A 17,579-nucleotide genomic window follows, 5' to 3' on the forward strand; every position below is an offset into this window, starting at 1 on the left:
ATGTTAGATGATTTCTATGAAGAACCAACAGAACTGGATAAAATATTAACAGGAACAGAAGAAAGATTGATTTAAAAATGGTATAGTTACCTATTGGGTGTCAAATTGGAAGAAGAACAAGTGAATGAAACAATGATAACATGGGCAAAAAACTTTGGTTACACTATAGAATTAGATAAATGGCAGAAATTGTGGGATAGAAACTATAAGCTAACAATTATGTTTTATAGATTGCATTTTGCGCCGGCAAGACTGGCAAAAATGTTTAAAGATAAATCAGCTAAATGCTGGAAATGTCACTAGACACCTGGAACATATTATCATATGTGGTGGCCATGTGTAGAAGCTAAAAGATATTGGACAAAAATACATACATGGTTGGAAAAGATGATACAGCAACATATTGATTTAAAACCTGAAATAATTCTGTTGGGGATTATACCGGAAAATTATAGTAAAGGGAATGTATATTTAATTATTCATGTACTAACTGCGGCTAGAATTGTATTTGCACAAAATTGGAAAAGTGAAGAGATTCCGACTGAAGAGAGTGTGATTAGGAAAATATTAGATTGTGCAGAAATGAATAGGTTAACACTTGCACTTCAAGAGAAGGAACAAAGTGAATATTATGATATGGGATTCATTTTATCAATGGTTGGAAAACAAATATAGAAGTTAGAAATTAAAGAAGATTAGCACAAAATACCAAACATGTGGTAAGAATGAAAAATGTTAAGATGGGGAACGTTATAAGAATTAGATATATGATGCAGATTAGTATTAAGTAGGAACAGAATATTAAAGTTAAGCAATGAATATGTATAAACTACAGTGGTTACACAAGAGATTTACAGTGCACAAGAGATTTATACCCAGATTACACACTGTTCAAATGAAAGATGGAATGTTTGTATAAATAAAATAAAATAATTTTTTTTTTAAAGAACAGAATGGAACACAATAGAATAACAGAGTTGGAAGGGACCTTGTAAGTAATCTAGTCCAAAACCCTGCTCAAGCGAGAGACCCTCTACCATTTTTGATAGATGGCTGTCTGGTCTGTTCTTGAAAGCTTCCAGTGATGATGCACCCACAACTTCTGAAGACAAGCTGTTAATAAAACAATCATGATTTCCCCTTAATTAAATGCCCTTCTCTCTGCTGTTCTTTTCCAGATATTGCCTTTGTATGAGCAACTACATGCTTATGTACGGCGCCATCTGTACAAACGCTATGGTCCAGAACTCATTAACCCCAAAGGAGCAATTCCTGCTCATTTACTTGGTATGAAAATGCCACTAATAGCTACATTTATTGAATGGACCAAGATATTTTATATACAAGTAGCCCTGAATGTATATTGACAATTGAATGGCTGAGTTGCCAAAATTTCAGTTGCTAAATTGTTGTGAGCTTTGCGGCACTTTATGACCTTTCTTGCAACAGTTGTTAATTGAATCGCCGCAGATTGCAGATGTTAGTAACATCATTATTAAGTGAATCTGGATTCTTCATTGACTTCACTTGTGCGAAGGTTGCAAAAGATGGTCACATGACCCCAGGACACTGCAACTGTCATAAATATGAGTCAGTTGCCAAGTGTCTGAATTTTGTTCACATGACCATGGGGATGCTGCAGTGGTCATAAGTATGAAAAATGGTCATAAGTCACTTTTTTCACTGCTGTTGCAATAGTCACTAAGCAAACTGTTGTAAGTTGAGGACTACCTGTACTTTTCAGTTTTGGGAAGACAATATTACCATGTGATGGCATATTCCTAGCCAGAAGTTTCCTGGTGATTGGTTTTATTTAAAATGTTTTGTTTTGTTTTGTTTAGCTTAGCACCTTAACTAGTGTGCATCTTCAGCTTTTGATCTACTTGTTTGATATTCCTGATCATCAAACCAAAGGTTAATAAACACCGTGCAGAGTTCTTCTCTTAAATGAGGATCTAATCCAGATTAATATGTTAGTATTAGAAATAGAAAGATTTTAGTTCTTTAGGCCTGATCTGCATCGTCTACAATTTGTTTCCGTGTGAAAATACAGTACAGTGAACAAATCTGTAGTTGGGTCATTAAGATAAAATCCAGCTTTTTGCTTTCAGAAACTACTGCATTTTGTGTTTATATGTAATTCCATTTTTTTTCTGTTAAAGGTGACATGTGGGGTAGATTTTGGACAAATTTATATCCTTTAATGGTGCCCTATCCAAATAAAACAAGCATTGATGTGTCTTCTGCTATGGTGGAGAAGGTAAGGCACACAAATATTCAGGTATAGTCAACTAAATGAGCAATAATCCTTTTGGTATAATTTGTACACATTATTTTATACCAAGTTTTTAAACCCTGTCCTCCCCAATTATAAAACCAGTCAAGAATAAATAAATCTAACACTTTCATCGCTTAATGCTATACTACTACATATACCACCAAAATAGCACCACTTAAGGTAGAAATATCAGCAGGCTTGGAGGACTTCAAGATTTGTAGAAAAATAGTAAGAACTGATGGAATAAGATATTTCCATTTCCTTATATTTTTGGTTTCTCTATGCTCTGCAAACATGGACTTACCACTTTGACTGATTTCTAGAAAAATCATAGATTTCCCAAATAAGTATCAGTATTTCCAGTTTGTTATTTTATCGGATGAGCCCAATCTGGATACTGCTCCAAGTATTTTTTTCAGAGTATAATTTTAAAAAATAATCACAAAAGATGCAGGGCAAAAAACTAGTTATGCATTATTTCAGCAGCAAGAGAAAATAGACATGACAATTTGCCTAACTGCATGGAAAGTATTGGCCACAACTTCATTTGAAGCAGCATGAAGTCAGGACCTGTTACTGTGCATGCTTATTGAATAACCCTTCTCTGTCATTTTCTGGGAGCAAAAAAAAAGGAAATTGTTGGGCTTTGTTCTATTTTAATGTGTGAACGAAAAATTCAAAGATGAAGAAGAGAAGGATAGAGAAGAACGCTATCTATTAAATAAACAACAGGGAGACCATTTTATATACTTTTAAGAATAGACAACAGCAGAGGCTGCTGAGTTGAGGCCTGCCTACATCTAATCCAATTTCCTTTGGAAGTTATTGACATCCTGGATCACCCAACAATGGCAGAAGACATCTCAGTGTCTTCCTTCCTTCATGGCTACCTCTATAGCTTAAACATAAGGGACCCTCAGTAACATGGATATGGGATTTGTTGGCCTTACAAACTGTTAGGTGATGTAAAAATCAATCTTTTTCAGAAATGGACTGTAGACTCAATATTTAAAGCTGCTGAACATTTTTTCATCTCAATCGGTCTTTTTAATATGACGGAGAGTTTCTGGAAAAATTCTATGCTTGAGGAACCTAAAGATGGAAGGAAAGTTGTTTGCCATCCCACAGCCTGGGATATGGGGAAAGAAGACTACAGGTACCAAAAGCTTATTTCTACACAGTCACAGAGTTTACCTCCACTTTCTATTAAAAAAAAGAACAAAGTGGTAATTCCAGGTATAGCAGCAAGCAGCAAAGTTAAGATATCCAATTTCATAATCTGGATATATTTAGCAATAAAATCAATTGCATTATAAAATCAACATATCAGTCAGTGGTGAAATTCAATTTTTTTTTTACCACCAGTTCTGTGGGCATGGCTTGGTGGGTGTGGCAGGGGAAGAATACTGTAAAATCTCCAGTCAGAGGTGGCATTTGCCAGTTTTCTGAACTACTCAAAATTTCCACTACCGGTTCTCCAGAACTGGTCAGAACCTGCTGAATACCACCTCTGATATCAGTGCTGTATATACCAAAACACTACTGAGAATATAGATGAGGTAAATATTTCACATCTACAATTTGTTCATTAAATGTTAAGCCATCTGATATGTAAACTGTTATTCTGCTCCAGTTTGTAAATTTATATATCTAATTATATCTGAATGATGATCTGAACACAGTTGCAAATAAGAGGGTGAATCCCTATAAATTGATGATTGACTGTCTGTTCCATTATCTTCTCTGGGTTACTATTATAATAAGAATGAAGGAATGATATTTCATTTTTATTTCAGGAATTACCATGGTAATTCCTGAATTACCTCAATTATCAGAAATCCACTTTCACCTCAGTTAAACCAGAAATCCACTTTCCTCATAAGTTGGGTATACGGTCAATTTAGAAATGTAAGCTAAGTGCATAAAAGACCACATTATTTTTAACAACTATGTCAAGGTGCCACTCAAACTATCATGTTATAATATCTGCCTAAATTGTATTCATTGGCAGGATTAAGATGTGCACGAAAATAAATATGGAGGACTTCCTGACAGCTCACCATGAGATGGGGCATATTGAATATGACATGGCCTATGCTGATCAACCTTTCCTGCTGAGAAATGGGGCCAATGAAGGATTCCATGAAGCTGTTGGGGAGATCATGTCACTTTCTGCAGCCACTCCAAAGTATCTGCAATCCCTTGGCTTACTAGAATCTACTTTTCAAGAAGATGCAGGTGAGATGGCAGAGCATGCTGCCAAGTATTACCAGTTTAAGAACTATCACTGTAAAAAAATTATTATTGTACAGAGTGCTAATAGAAATTGGTGAAGATGAAAGAGCAGATGGAGAAGTTAGCATTGCTTCTTTTGGGAGTTATTTGAAAAAAAAACTAGCTAGCTTCTACCAAATTATTATTTTTTTGTCTTCTTTAACAAAAAATTTTAAATGTAGAATCTTAAGAAAATATGAAAGATCGCTTTTCATATAAAGCTCCTTCTTTCAGGTATAAGGGACAGTAGGAACTTTGTGAACAATTACTTTGTATGATACCAATTTTTATTTTTAGGATTGTAATTTCAACAACACAGAATTTCTATTTAATCCTTTCAATCAATTTTGTTCTTTTCCAGAAACGGATATCAATTTTCTGCTCAGACAGGCCCTCACTATTGTTGGAACAATGCCTTTCACTTACATGCTGGAGAAATGGCGATGGATGGTATTTGCTGAGCAAATCCCCAAAGATCAATGGATGAAGAAATGGTGGGAAATGAAGTAAGTAAAAGACTTAACTAGAGAAAAGTATGAAAAATCTTTGGAATGCTGATATGTTTTAGCTCAGTAAATATTTATTATTAGTAAAGAGTGATGGAAATAGAGCTTATTGAAAGTTCATTTATTCTCTATTTCATTATCAGGTTTATGGTACATTTGTCAAAACATGCTCTCCTGACAGAATGCCCTTATTATAGGGAACAATAAAAAAGGGATAGAAAACCAATCAGATATGATCTGAGGTCTCAAATATCTCATGATGATAGCTCTGAAATTTAACACTGTTTTAGGGGTAAAATAGATATATTGAGTCTTTGTTTGACTCTGTTAATTCATCTTTGAGAGTTGGGGTTGTTCTGGCACTCCTTGAGGCTTTGGTCTGCCTTCTCCTCAAGAAGCTATCGCTGATCCCACCACAGTGAACAATTTTCATCCAGTATTTAACTTCCCTTTATGATGGAAGGTTGTGGAGAAGGTGGTTGCACAGCAGCTTCAATGGACCCTGGATGAAGTGGAATATTTGAATTCATTTCAATCAGGATTCAGGCCTAGAAATGGAGTGAAAACACCATTGGTCATACTTTTGGAGGATTTTCTGGCTGGAGTGGGACTTGGGTAATTCATCTGTCCTTGCTCTCCTTTATTTCTTGGCTGCCTTTGATACCATAGAACATGGTATTCTTTTCCTTCCTATGAGAAAGGGCCAATGTTAAATAGGAGTCAGAAATACTACCTGCAGCCCCTACTATATGGGATGTCACAAGGCTTGGTACTCTCTCTACTCTCATTTAATGTTAGCTGTCACCATGGGTGGGGGGATATCATCAGTATGTTGATAATATTAAATATATACACCTCCAACCCTGGAGCATTAAATGATGCCATTGATTTTTTTGTCCCAGAGTTTAGAAACTGTAGGAGTCTGAATGCAGAACAACAGACTTCAACGGAACCCTGGCAAGACTGACAAGTGGCTTGGGTTTTGGGGCTTTCTGGAACTGGGAAACTGGGATTTTACCATCTTTGGCTCTGATATGGTGGCTCTACTCCAGATGGGGACATCAGACAGGCCTTCTAGGCTCATGATTCCTGATCAGCTTTCTAGTTACTCAGAGGGAGGCCTTTGTACAACTTCATGTTGTGAATCAGTTGTTCCCTTTTCTGGATGATGAGGCTCAACTCAAAGTCTTTCATGACCTGATCACTTCCAGAATGCATTTTGCAATGCAGTCTGCATGGAGCTGCCCTTGAGGATTATGTGAAAGCTTCAGCCAGTGCAGAATATGACTGCATGGACAGTTATGTGTGCTTCTTGGTTGACACGTTATACCTCTGTTTCATAAATGGTACTAGCTGCCACCTGTATGCTAGTTTTGACCTTCAAAGTTCTGTATATCATGGATCCAAGTTATTTGGTGAACTGCCACTTCCCGATCATATCTACCCATTTCATTACCATCCTCCCCCATGCGAGGTTAGCCTAATCTCTATTAGCCTTTTGGAAGGCCTGAAAATCTGGTTCTTCTAGCATATTGGGGATCCCCACAGGGAGCCTGTGAAATAATTGTGTTATGTTTAGATGGGTGTTCTCCCACAAACCTTTTATTTACTCTACTGACCTCATCTTTATTTTTTATTTTTAGAGATTTTTAATTGTTGTGATATTGTTTTAACTGTTGGTGGTACACCATCCAGACTCCAGAGTCATGTTTAGTGAAATGTGCAGTCATAGAAATGTATTAGAAATAAGGAAAGGAAAGTATTATTTAAAAAGGGGCATTCTGTGGTTTCTGGTGATGTCACATCGACATATCTCCTCTTGTGCTTGGAGAGTTAAAAAGAAGGTGTCGGACTGGCTCCTGCTTCTTCCTAGGAAAGAACGACCCTTGACTCCATAAGTTTTACAGAAAAGATACTTTTACTAGAGATGCTGAGTGCAGCGTTGTTGAGGCAAGTTCTGAGGAAAAACCACATGAAAATCATATATTGAAAGCAATCTCCAGTGCCCCCAAATCCTCCCCCTCCCCGCCAAAACCAGTCCAATCAGGTCTTGTTCCAAAAGTTTTAGGAACTCAGTGCCTCAAGCACTGTAAGTTCCTTTCCCAGGGCAGGTGTCCATGAAGCTCAGCAGATGGCTTGGTTTGGCAACTCTGATTCCTGTTAGTATCCATATCCCCCACTTTCCCATAGCATTCTTTCCCTTTCAGATGCCCCCTCCCCCTCCTGGTTATAGCAGTTGCTAGTGAGCTTGGAGAAAGCGAAGATGAGCAGCTGACAGAAGGGTCATCCAGCAACAAACAGGTGGCTGAGCTGATCCTAATGGATGAGATGCTGCATCTTTTCTGAAAGAAGGATTACTGCAATAGTTTGAAAACTGAATAATATGCCAGCCTCAGTTATTTCCCCATCTCAGGTAGCCATCACTTTATCTACTCTACTCCATTTCCATTTTAACTTATAGAAAGGTGGAAGTAAAAAATGACAGAAGGAAAGCAGAGTTAGGAACACTGAAAGAACCCTTTATTCTAAGCCCAACATTTAAGCTTGATTCAAGTTCCGTTGCACTTGTCCCTAATGTGGGTTATACAAAACAAGGTTCTGATTCAGGCTATTATATTATATTATCAGAAAGGTAAATATACTTGAGATGCCTGCCCTGAGGACAGTGCTCTTTCTTTTATAGGAGGGATTTAGTCTATGTGTGAAACTGGGGCAAATGCTTTTATAATACATAAATTTTACATATTTTTAGCAGTTGAATTTTTAATGCAACAAAGTCTCTAACTTTAAATCTTAGTTTCCTTCTCAAATTCTAATGGAACCATTTCTCTTTTATGCAGGCGAGAGATAGTTGGGGTTGTGGAACCATTGCCTCACAACGAGGAATATTGTGACCCTGCTGCTCTATTTCATGTTGCCAATGACTACTCTTTCATAAGGTTTGACTTGAAACTCTTACTTTCTTTTTTCTTTTTACTATTTTTGTTAAAAAGAATTTCAATTTATTTTTGAATTTCTCAAATTGAAGCACCACTTTAAAACTTTGCACAGCTCTCTTTTGACAAAACAGTGGCAAAAAATGATGGTGACATGTGGAAAACAGGCTGAATGAAATAATGTGATCAGAATTTTAATATAATGAAATTATTTCTATAAAAATTACCTTATAAAATATTGTATTTATTTAATTTCTATAGCTGCCCAATTTCAGACAAATGTTGATATTCTTACTGTAATCAGTAAATTGGTTTTCTCCCGTTCCCTTTTCTAGATATTATACAAGGACCATTTACCAGTTCCAATTTCAAGAGGCACTTTGCAAAGCTGCTGGTCACACAGAGGAACTTTATAAATGTGACATTTCTAATTCTACAAATGCTGGACGCATTTTGAAGTAAGCGAGAACTTGCTTCACAGTGTATCATTTGAATGGCTATAGTGAAATAATTTTTTAGTGTGTGATCAAGATATCACTGCAAGTAATGTTAGTCTACATTTGCCTTAAAAGATAGTAAGATGAAAATTAAGCCTCTCTTGTCACTGTCAATTTCAAGTTACAAACATGCTATTATAGGTTTAAATTCTGGATGGAGGAAAAGCAAATGCTAACATCCACATGAATCTAAAATCTAAAGGAATATCTCAATAATCCAGGTGACTTTATATAGTTCTTATGGATTTTAGAGATATGTCATATTACCTGAAAACTGATGTTATAACAGCAATTGCACAGAGGAAGTTCCAGAGATAGGCTGCTGCCGGTTCAGACCGGTTCACCCCTACCGGTAGTTCCAATCACCGGTTGGGCCCACCCCAAGTGCTATTCCGTCCTAGATATCTCACTCTCTGGCTCGCTTGCCCTGCCCATGCAGGCCAGCTGATTTCCACACCTCACCTGCTCTACTTACTGTGGCTCCCCGAGAAGGTGTGCTGGAAGTCGTGCACATAAAATCACCATGTGTTTGAAGCTGCACACATGCTCACATTTTCTGTTCTGCACTACGTGAACTGGTTGTTAAATCATGTGAAGCCCACCTCTGGGAAGTTCTGTTCTATATTTTGTTGTATACTTTTAAGAGTTTTCTGGGTTTCGAAGAGATTGCTCTTCACTCTAGCACAGGGGTGGGCAAACTTTTTGGCCCCGGGGGCCTCATTGACTTTTAAAATTTGACAGACGGGCCGCCACCTGGTGTCAAAATGCCTGTCATTATAAGTCAAAATCAAATGAATGCAATCATTCAATCATTCACATCAAACCTTAATTCTGTACCAGGCCGGATTAAAAAGACCAACAGGCCGGATGTGGCCCACGGGCCGTAGTTTGCCCACCCCTGCTCTAGCATCAGGCATGCACAGGCATGAAAATCTGGGCCGTGTTTAACTGTAACAGATAAATTCTATTATCCTATTCATTCGAGACATTTGCCACAGTCTTTGCTGGTGCTGATTACAATTCACAGAGTAACTCTTCTTGAATTTAGTACACCTTGTATTCTCTTAACAAGTGATCAAAATTTAATATTTCTTTTTTTAATACAGGGATATGCTTGCTTTGGGTAGTTCCCAACCTTGGACAAAAGCTTTAGAAAGTATTACAGGAAGCCAAAAGATGGATGCAAAACCGTTTTGTCAGTACTTTGATCCCTTACTCAAGTGGCTGGAAAAAGCCAACAGCAATGAAAATGTTGGTTGGAATGTAAATTGGACACCATGTAGGTTTTGTTGTAATATGTCCCTCTTTTTTGGAGTGGGTGGGGGCATCCTTGTCTATTGATGCTGCTCGTTGACCATTGCAGAGAAAGGAGTGAAAAAACAAAACAAAATTTCAGTAGCAATTTGAATTGTAAATAAGAATATTTTGAAGTATACATTATTAATTTTAAGTTTTTTATTTCTCTCTCTGTTTAAATGTAGATTCTAAGGATGCCATCAAAGTGAGGATCAGTTTGAAAACAGCTCTGGGTGATGATGCAGTGAGTACATGATGTCAGGTTAATTTCATTATTTGGGTAAATTTTAAGTAAAATGAAAATAGATCACTGTGCAATCCTATGAAGATAGAAGATAATTCTTACCTTTAGGCAAGCAATAAAGGTGTGATGGGTGAGTGGGGGGATGGAAGAGTCATGGAAAATAGAAAAAGTGTGGAAAACTGCACACCAGAACAACTAGACACAAGAACAGTTTTTTCTCGAAAGTCATCACTCTGCTAAACAAATAATTCCCTCAACACTGTCCAACTATTTAGAAAGTCTGCATTACTATTACTATTAATCTTTTCATCACTCCTCATCACCCATCCCTTCCAACTTGTGACTGTAACTTTGTTGCTTGTATCCTTACGATTTATATTGACTGTTTCCTAGTATGATTTGATTGCTTACTGTACCCTATGACTATCATTAAGTGTTGTACCTTATGATTCTTGACTCTTGACGAATGTATCTTTTCTTTTATGTATACTGAGAGTATTTACACCAAGACAAATTTCTTGTGTGTCCAATCACACTTGGCCAATAAAGTATTCTAATTCTAATTCTAAAAGCTTGAATTTCAGCGAACATTGTGTAAAAGATCAATGCAACTGGAAATCCCTTTGTCAAATTTTGAGCTTTCATACAACATGCTATTTTTACTAATGTTTGAGACATTTTTTCCTTTTCTGGCCAACATAACAAAGACATCTAAATTGATGCTCTGGAACAACACCACTTTTTTAAAAAGTTGTTTTTAATTCAAATTCCAGTCAGCCATGACCCCAAGAGGCAGGCTGTTTCAATGTTTAATAGTTCTTACAGTCAGGAAATTCCTCCTTAATTCAACAGGTTTCCATCTTAAAAATAACCATCCTTTGATTTATTTATTTTTGGTTCTACCCTCAGAAACAATAAAGAATAACTGAACAATTCTATGCTTTTTATAACAGTCTTTCCATTATTCAAGACAGCTATTTTATCTTCCTCCTATTATTATTATTTTTATAAAGAAAACTTTTTCTGATTAAATGGTGAAAACTTCATTCACTTGCATGGGGTGGAGGGCGTGGAGAAAGTAGGAATCCCTGTAACTAGAGAATAGTTTGGAGGCTGACTCTATATTTATAGAGATCCTAACATTGTATCTGAATTCAACTGTGTGTTCAGTTACATAGATGAAATCATGTATACAGAGATGTTTCCAGAAAGGTGAAGGTAATTTGAAGGTGTCATATCTAAACATGCAGCTGCCAATGTAATTGTCATCTTGAATTTACAGTACAACTGGGATGAGAGTGAAATGTATTTATTTAAATCAACCATCGCCTATGCCATGCAGAAGTACTTTTTAGAAGTCAAGAATAAAACGGTGCTGTTTCAGTAAGTATATTCCTCCTTTTATTTTCAAAGGGGATTACTTTTTTACTACAGTGGTGTCTGCAAATGGAAATCAAACAAGGCAAAATAACACTCCATTTATAGCGGGGTGCCCTTTGGTTGCACTGACATGACTTTCGTTTTGTTTTTCTTCCCTTGAAGAGACCATTGATCTGTGATTACATCTAGATGTGTGTGTGTATGTGTGTATAGTGTTTGTGTGTGTGTTTTATGTGTGTGTGTAGTGTTTGTGTGTGTGTTTCACATATTTTAGACTACATTAATCCAGGGGAGAAACACAATAGTTTACAGTAACAGTCTTTAATTAAAACTTCCATAATATATATTTAATAATAAAAATATCCATGGCAAAAATTAACAGATATCCGTAACAACAGATATAGCATTACCCTATACCTTATATGATTATAATACTAATCATAACAACTAGTAATAATAAAGATGATGAAGACATATTAAGCATAGGAAGATCCCTCTCTCTCTTAGCTTAAATAATTTATGCAATAGTGTAATAGATGGGATTAATTTTAATTTTAAAGACTTAATTAATTAAATACATTATTAATTATAGAAATTCTACTTCCATTTGAAAACAGGAGAGAAAAAAGTAACTTCACTTTGCCCACAATACCAGCTGAAGTCTATTTTCCATACTCCTAGAATGTTTCATATGGCTCAAATGAGGAATGGAAAAAGAGGAAAGGAGAAACAAGAAAAGGAAAAAGATAAAAGTGGAACATATTGTCAAGAAAATAGAATATAGAGATGGCTAAAAAGATAATAGAGGGAAATATCTGATATGAAAATATGTGTGACTGAGACAAGATGTTGCTTTACCCTTTCTAATCATTTGTGTAAGGCTGCCAGAACTATAGAGTCAAATAATTTGATCCTGGGGGAAAAATTCTTATTCTCTATGTGAAGAATATTAAGTTATTTTTAGTTATTGGTGTCCATTTATTTTGATTCAAACTGGATATTTCATAAGAAGATTAAATATGTACTTTTTTTATTATTTGAGCTCATTTCCCACCTTTTTGCATATATATAAACATCTATTATGTAGTCAATACACATCTTCCAATGACAATCGAAGGGAGGGATCCCTTTGTTGGCGTATACAGTAATTTGGATCAAATATTAACACGGATAGTTCTAAGCCTGACTATTTCTAATGAATGCAATTTTCTCTCCCACCAGAACAGATAATGTCCACGTGAGTGATATGACAGTGAGGATCTCCTTTTATTTTACAGTCAGCATGCCAAACAATATTTCAGAATTGGTTCCTAAATCTGAAGTGGAAGAAGCAATCAGGTGAAACTTTGGACTGCAAACAAATCAATAGGGTCAGGGTGATTTGTACTTGGATGGGAAATCTTTAGGGAATATCAGGACTATAAATTTAAGATTGTTAATTCAAAAAACATCCCAGAAGAACATCATGGTAGTAAACTACTTCTATGTTGTTTTCATGAAGTCATAAGTCAAAACACAACAACTTTTTAAATGCAGGAACATAGAGTAAAGATTGAATGAGTAGTTGGAAAAATTGCCGTACAGGCAACATTAAATTATCTTGCTTTGTGTATATTATCAAGTTCAGAATGAGAAAACCACATAATATTGATGTTAATGTTGATCAACATCATTGGAATATGGATAATGAGTTCATATACAACATACAACACATGATTTTTTTCAGAGTGAAATTCAACAGAGTAAATAGATAAATCAAAGTATGTTCACATTGTATTGAACTGTCAGACTGCAATCACATATAAATTTAGGTAAATAAATTATAATGAATGCAACATAAGACTGAAAAATAAAAACTGAATTACAAGGCAAACACAATAAGAATATGTCTTTTACCACTTTAGAGTAGTTTAAAAGTCTAAAAACATTTAAATATACTACAGTATCAGGAAAGCTGAGAATTGTCAATGCGGTCTCCATAAATAGTGAATTTATAACTTTTTATTTCCTGATAAAATGAAAAAGGCCAAACTAAACAGCAGAAATTCTGAGAGAGAGAGAAGGAAGGGAGGGAGAGAGGGAGGGGAGGAAGGAAGGAAGGAAGGAAGGAAGGAAGGAAGGAAGGAAGGAAGGAAGGAAGGAAGGAAGGAAGGAAGGAAGGAAGGGACAAGCACCTAATACCCTGTTTCTCCAACAATATGGCCTCCCCCAATAGGAAGTCCCAGCATGTTTTATAGGCATGAAATGAAATTAAGCCCCTCCCCCCACATTAAGGCCTATATTAAAACATGAGAAATGGGGGGAATGGTGGGGGAGCTTGCCGTTAGGAAGTACTTTTGTTGCACACCCAGATATGGTGCTGCCTGCGTTGACCCCAATATGAAGTGCCCCACCAACGCTGAGGTCAACATCCAAGCCATCTCTGCCTGCCCGCCCAAAGATGCAAGGGGGGGAATTAAGTCACCCCCAAAAAGACGGCCTAGCCATTTTTTCGGGGCTCAGAAAAAAATAAGACCCGGCCTTATTATATGAGAAACACGGTACTTGTACATATCACTGCAGGGTCACTTTACAATTGCAATAAACACTTTAGTAGAATGCCTGGAAATATTTTAAAGAAAATTTTCAACTTCATTTACAGTCTATCTCGGGACCGTATCAATGAAGCTTTCAAACTGACTGATCAAACTTTGGAATTTGTTGGCCTCTTACCAACATTGGCACCACCTTATGAATCACCCATAACGGTGTGGCTTATAGCATTTGGAGTTGTGATTGGTCTTGTAGTGATTGGAATCATCACCTTGCTCATTATTGGACAGAAAGATCGAAAAAAGTAAGTGCTATTTATGGATGCTGTAATCTTAAATCAAGGTTCATTTTGTACAATATATGACATGTTTCTCAATCTTGTGAATTTTAAGGTAGATGGACTTCAACTGTCAGAATTCCTCAGCCAGCTCCTTTCTCAGTTCATGTATCACAGTGATACTTTAAATCAATACCTACCATGTCTCAATTGCTTGTCAAGACTGATATTAAGCAGAATTTTACTAGAAAAACACTGTGTTTTCTGTGCACATGTTAAAGTTTTTAAATAGCTAAATACTAATCAATGTATTCTTTTTACAGGAAAAAGCGGGCAGCAAAAACTAACTCAATGGAAACTGCTGCCATTCACGAAGATTGTGGACAAAGCAATTCAACATTTCAACTTGATGAAGCTGCCACAACAACTTTCTAAAAGCTAACCAAGTAAATGGATTTGCCCTACATATCTTTGCATGTTTGTGGCCAACACACTAACATACAAAGGGACACATTAATATAGATAATGCTAAAAATAAAGCCTTGGTAAACCAGAAATGGATATGTGGAGCACAGATGAATTCATATAACTCAGTTAATCTTCTCCCCTGCCACTTCTTAAAAAAATTAACTAAGCAGTTGTGGGTTGCCATTTCTGGCTCAAAACAGTTGATAAGGTTTTTTTTTTTTCAAGAATATACTTCCTATGAAAATATGAAAAATAAAAAATCATGGAAAAAGAGACAGATATTTAGAACAGGGAAGATAGTGATGATTTTTTTAAGGGTCAAGAACTTTTATAAACTATTGTAAACTGACACTTTGCAACAGGGGAAATAATTTTTTAGAAATTTTCAATTTTTAACAAAAAAAAAAATCATGGACATAGAGATTGACATTATAGCGACTTACAAAATATATCATATGTTTGAGCTTCTCCCCACAGAAATACTATACATGTATCAAATGCAGGGGTGGGATTCAATTTTTTTAACAACTGGTTCTGCTGGCGTGGCTCGGTGGGTGTGGCTGGGTGGTCATGTGACTGGGTGGGTCAAAAGAGAGAAACTCAGTTTAACAATGCTCTTGGAGCAGCGGGTTGGACTAGATGTCCTCCGAGGTACTTTCCAGCCCTGGATTGCTATGCTGTTTCAAAGCATCCTCTGAAGCTGCGTCTAGTGTCAGGGTTTGTGGTCCTTCCTTCCTCTCCTTTTTCTCTCCCTCCCTCCCTCTATCCATTTGTACATCCATCCATCTATCCATCAATATCTCATTCACTTTCCCTTCCTTTCCCTCTTCCTCCCTTCCCTCCCTTTTTTTCTTTCGCCCCTTCCCTCCCTCCCTCCCTCTTTCTTTTTTTCTCTTTCTCCCCTCCCTCTTTCTTTCCTTCTTTCTCCCTTCCTTCTTTCCCTTTCTCCCTTCCCTCCCTCCTTCTTTCTTATTTTTCTTTCTCCCTCCCTCCCTCCCTCCTCCCTCCCTTCCTTCCTTCCTTCCTTCCTTCTTCCTTCCTTCCTTCCTTCTTCCTTCCTTCCCCTCCCTCCCTCCTCTCCCTCCCTCCCTCTTTCTTTCTTTCTTTCTTTCTTTCTTTCTTTCTTTCTTTCTTTCTTTCTTTCTTTCTTTCTTTCTTTCTTTCTTTCTTTCTTTCTTTCACTCCCCATGCCCTGTTTTGGTCTAGGAAGCCTCCTGGAGCCTCAGGAGAGCCAAAATGGGGGGGGGGACTGCACCCCTGTGCCCCGTTTTGGGCCTAGCAAGCTTCCCTGCACTTACCTTGGAGCCAGAATCAGGCGCATGGGGACTCCTGTGAGAGGCGAGGCGGGTGGGGCTGGGCCAGCTGGTCTTTGAAACTATCAGCTCACTGAACTGGGTGTAAAATTAACATCCGATTCTCCTGAACCGGCCCGAACCAGCTTAATCCCATCCCTGATCAAATGTAAATTGTATGAATTACTAGAAGAAAAAATAAAGGGTCTAAGAGCAACTCTAGTCACTTTGAAACTCAATGAACAAAGTGAGAATCCACAATTTAAAAAAGAAGACTACACCAAACTTAAACACAATAGGGACTCCATGTATGAACAAAAAGAAGAAAACTGATACACCCAAATTAATCGCAAAAAGGAACAAACAGCTTCCCCCCAAAATGATCCTGTATATAAACCTAAAGAGGAAGACCAATGGAAAGACATCACTTTTAACAGAAAACAGCAACCAAGAGCAAAATCTCTATTATTTATTCTAGTATCCAGTGAAGCCCCCCTGGAACTGAACAATTGTTTTCATAGCTTCCCCCTGGAAGAAAATATGCAGGCACCCACAAAAGAGCATTCATCAATAGTTTCTAGAAAGGAGACAAAACCCACATTACTGTGACAGAAAGAATAGCTTCCCAAACTTCCCTAGGGGAAAAAAAAAGGCAAATATTGGTGATAGGAAATTCACGAAGGAAGGCAAATATAAGGGTCCCAGGATAATGATGTGAAATTGAATTGGGGTCGGTCACTGGGACCAGAGATTTATTCTTCCAAGCTTACTTACTCATACTGGAGACCATCTTTAGGGAATTTCTCTACTAGACTATGTGCTTTGGGCTATTCTGTGAGTCATGTTTATGTGGTGCCTTCCTATTGGCTGATCGGTGTGGGCTATTGGCTGTCAATTCCTTGTGCTGCCAAGCCCTCAGCTCCTAAGTATTTGATAGGCCGGTGGTAATTCAGCACTCCTGTTAACTGACAACAGGCCCATTTCCCAGGCTTCAACCATTTCCCTGGCTATCTTTGTGCCTGTATGGCCAGTGATCTTAGTTGCTGTGAAATCAAATGTGTGCCCATTGAATTGGTAGCCTCACATTACAATGAACAAGTACACACATTTAATTTTGCAGCACGGTGCTTGGTCTCATTTTTGTAATAGCTTCTGATATCTCAAAAGCAGTTATTGGATCATTCATAAATTGTCTCTGGATTCGTGATAATTCAGGCAACTGTTGTTTTAGAAGGTATTTATCTATTTTTAACAGATAAATAAATAAATAAATAAAACCTGTCTTTTATACAAATTTGAGTAAAAATTATGAAATGCCTTTTTCATGAGTTCATTGTCTGTTATTACATTATTACCTTCATAAATTTTTCCAATTATTGTCTTTTCTCTTTTTTTTCTTAAATTATATGCTAACCATCTGCCTGGTTTGTTAGCAAATTCAAATTGTCCGGTACTTTTCAACATCAACATAAATTATTTAGATGAAGGAATAGAAGGGAACTCATCAAATTTGCAGATGACACTAAGCTGGCAAAAAGACAAAAGACAAGTTCAGGATCCAAAAAGATCTTGACAGACTTGAACAATGGGCCCTATTCA

The 17,579-nt window shown here is 36.9% G+C and overlaps 1 protein-coding gene across 1 annotated transcript in view; it reads left to right on the forward strand.

Annotated features, from left to right (window-relative positions):
• ACE2 (angiotensin converting enzyme 2) overlaps positions 1–17,579 on the forward strand; it is a 35,916-nt gene extending 18,337 nt beyond the window's left edge. The window contains exons 6-19 of the mRNA XM_026674969.2: positions 1,179–1,287; positions 2,163–2,260; positions 3,265–3,434; positions 4,290–4,516; positions 4,914–5,058; positions 7,899–7,997; positions 8,330–8,452; positions 9,598–9,770; positions 9,973–10,031; positions 11,314–11,414; positions 12,633–12,749; positions 14,053–14,247; positions 14,544–14,666; positions 17,414–17,579. Of these exons, the coding sequence (XP_026530754.2) occupies positions 1,179–1,287; positions 2,163–2,260; positions 3,265–3,434; positions 4,290–4,516; positions 4,914–5,058; positions 7,899–7,997; positions 8,330–8,452; positions 9,598–9,770; positions 9,973–10,031; positions 11,314–11,414; positions 12,633–12,749; positions 14,053–14,247; positions 14,544–14,655 (1,728 nt within the window). The 3' untranslated portion in view covers positions 14,656–14,666; positions 17,414–17,579. The remainder of the gene's footprint in view (positions 1–1,178; positions 1,288–2,162; positions 2,261–3,264; positions 3,435–4,289; positions 4,517–4,913; positions 5,059–7,898; positions 7,998–8,329; positions 8,453–9,597; positions 9,771–9,972; positions 10,032–11,313; positions 11,415–12,632; positions 12,750–14,052; positions 14,248–14,543; positions 14,667–17,413) is intronic.

The sequence above is a fragment of the Notechis scutatus genome, chromosome 5, assembly GCF_049901735.1.
Source record: "Notechis scutatus isolate UNSWTSFEM ecotype Mainland chromosome 5, rNotScu1.2, whole genome shotgun sequence".
Classification (NCBI taxonomy): Eukaryota; Metazoa; Chordata; class Lepidosauria; order Squamata; family Elapidae; genus Notechis; species Notechis scutatus.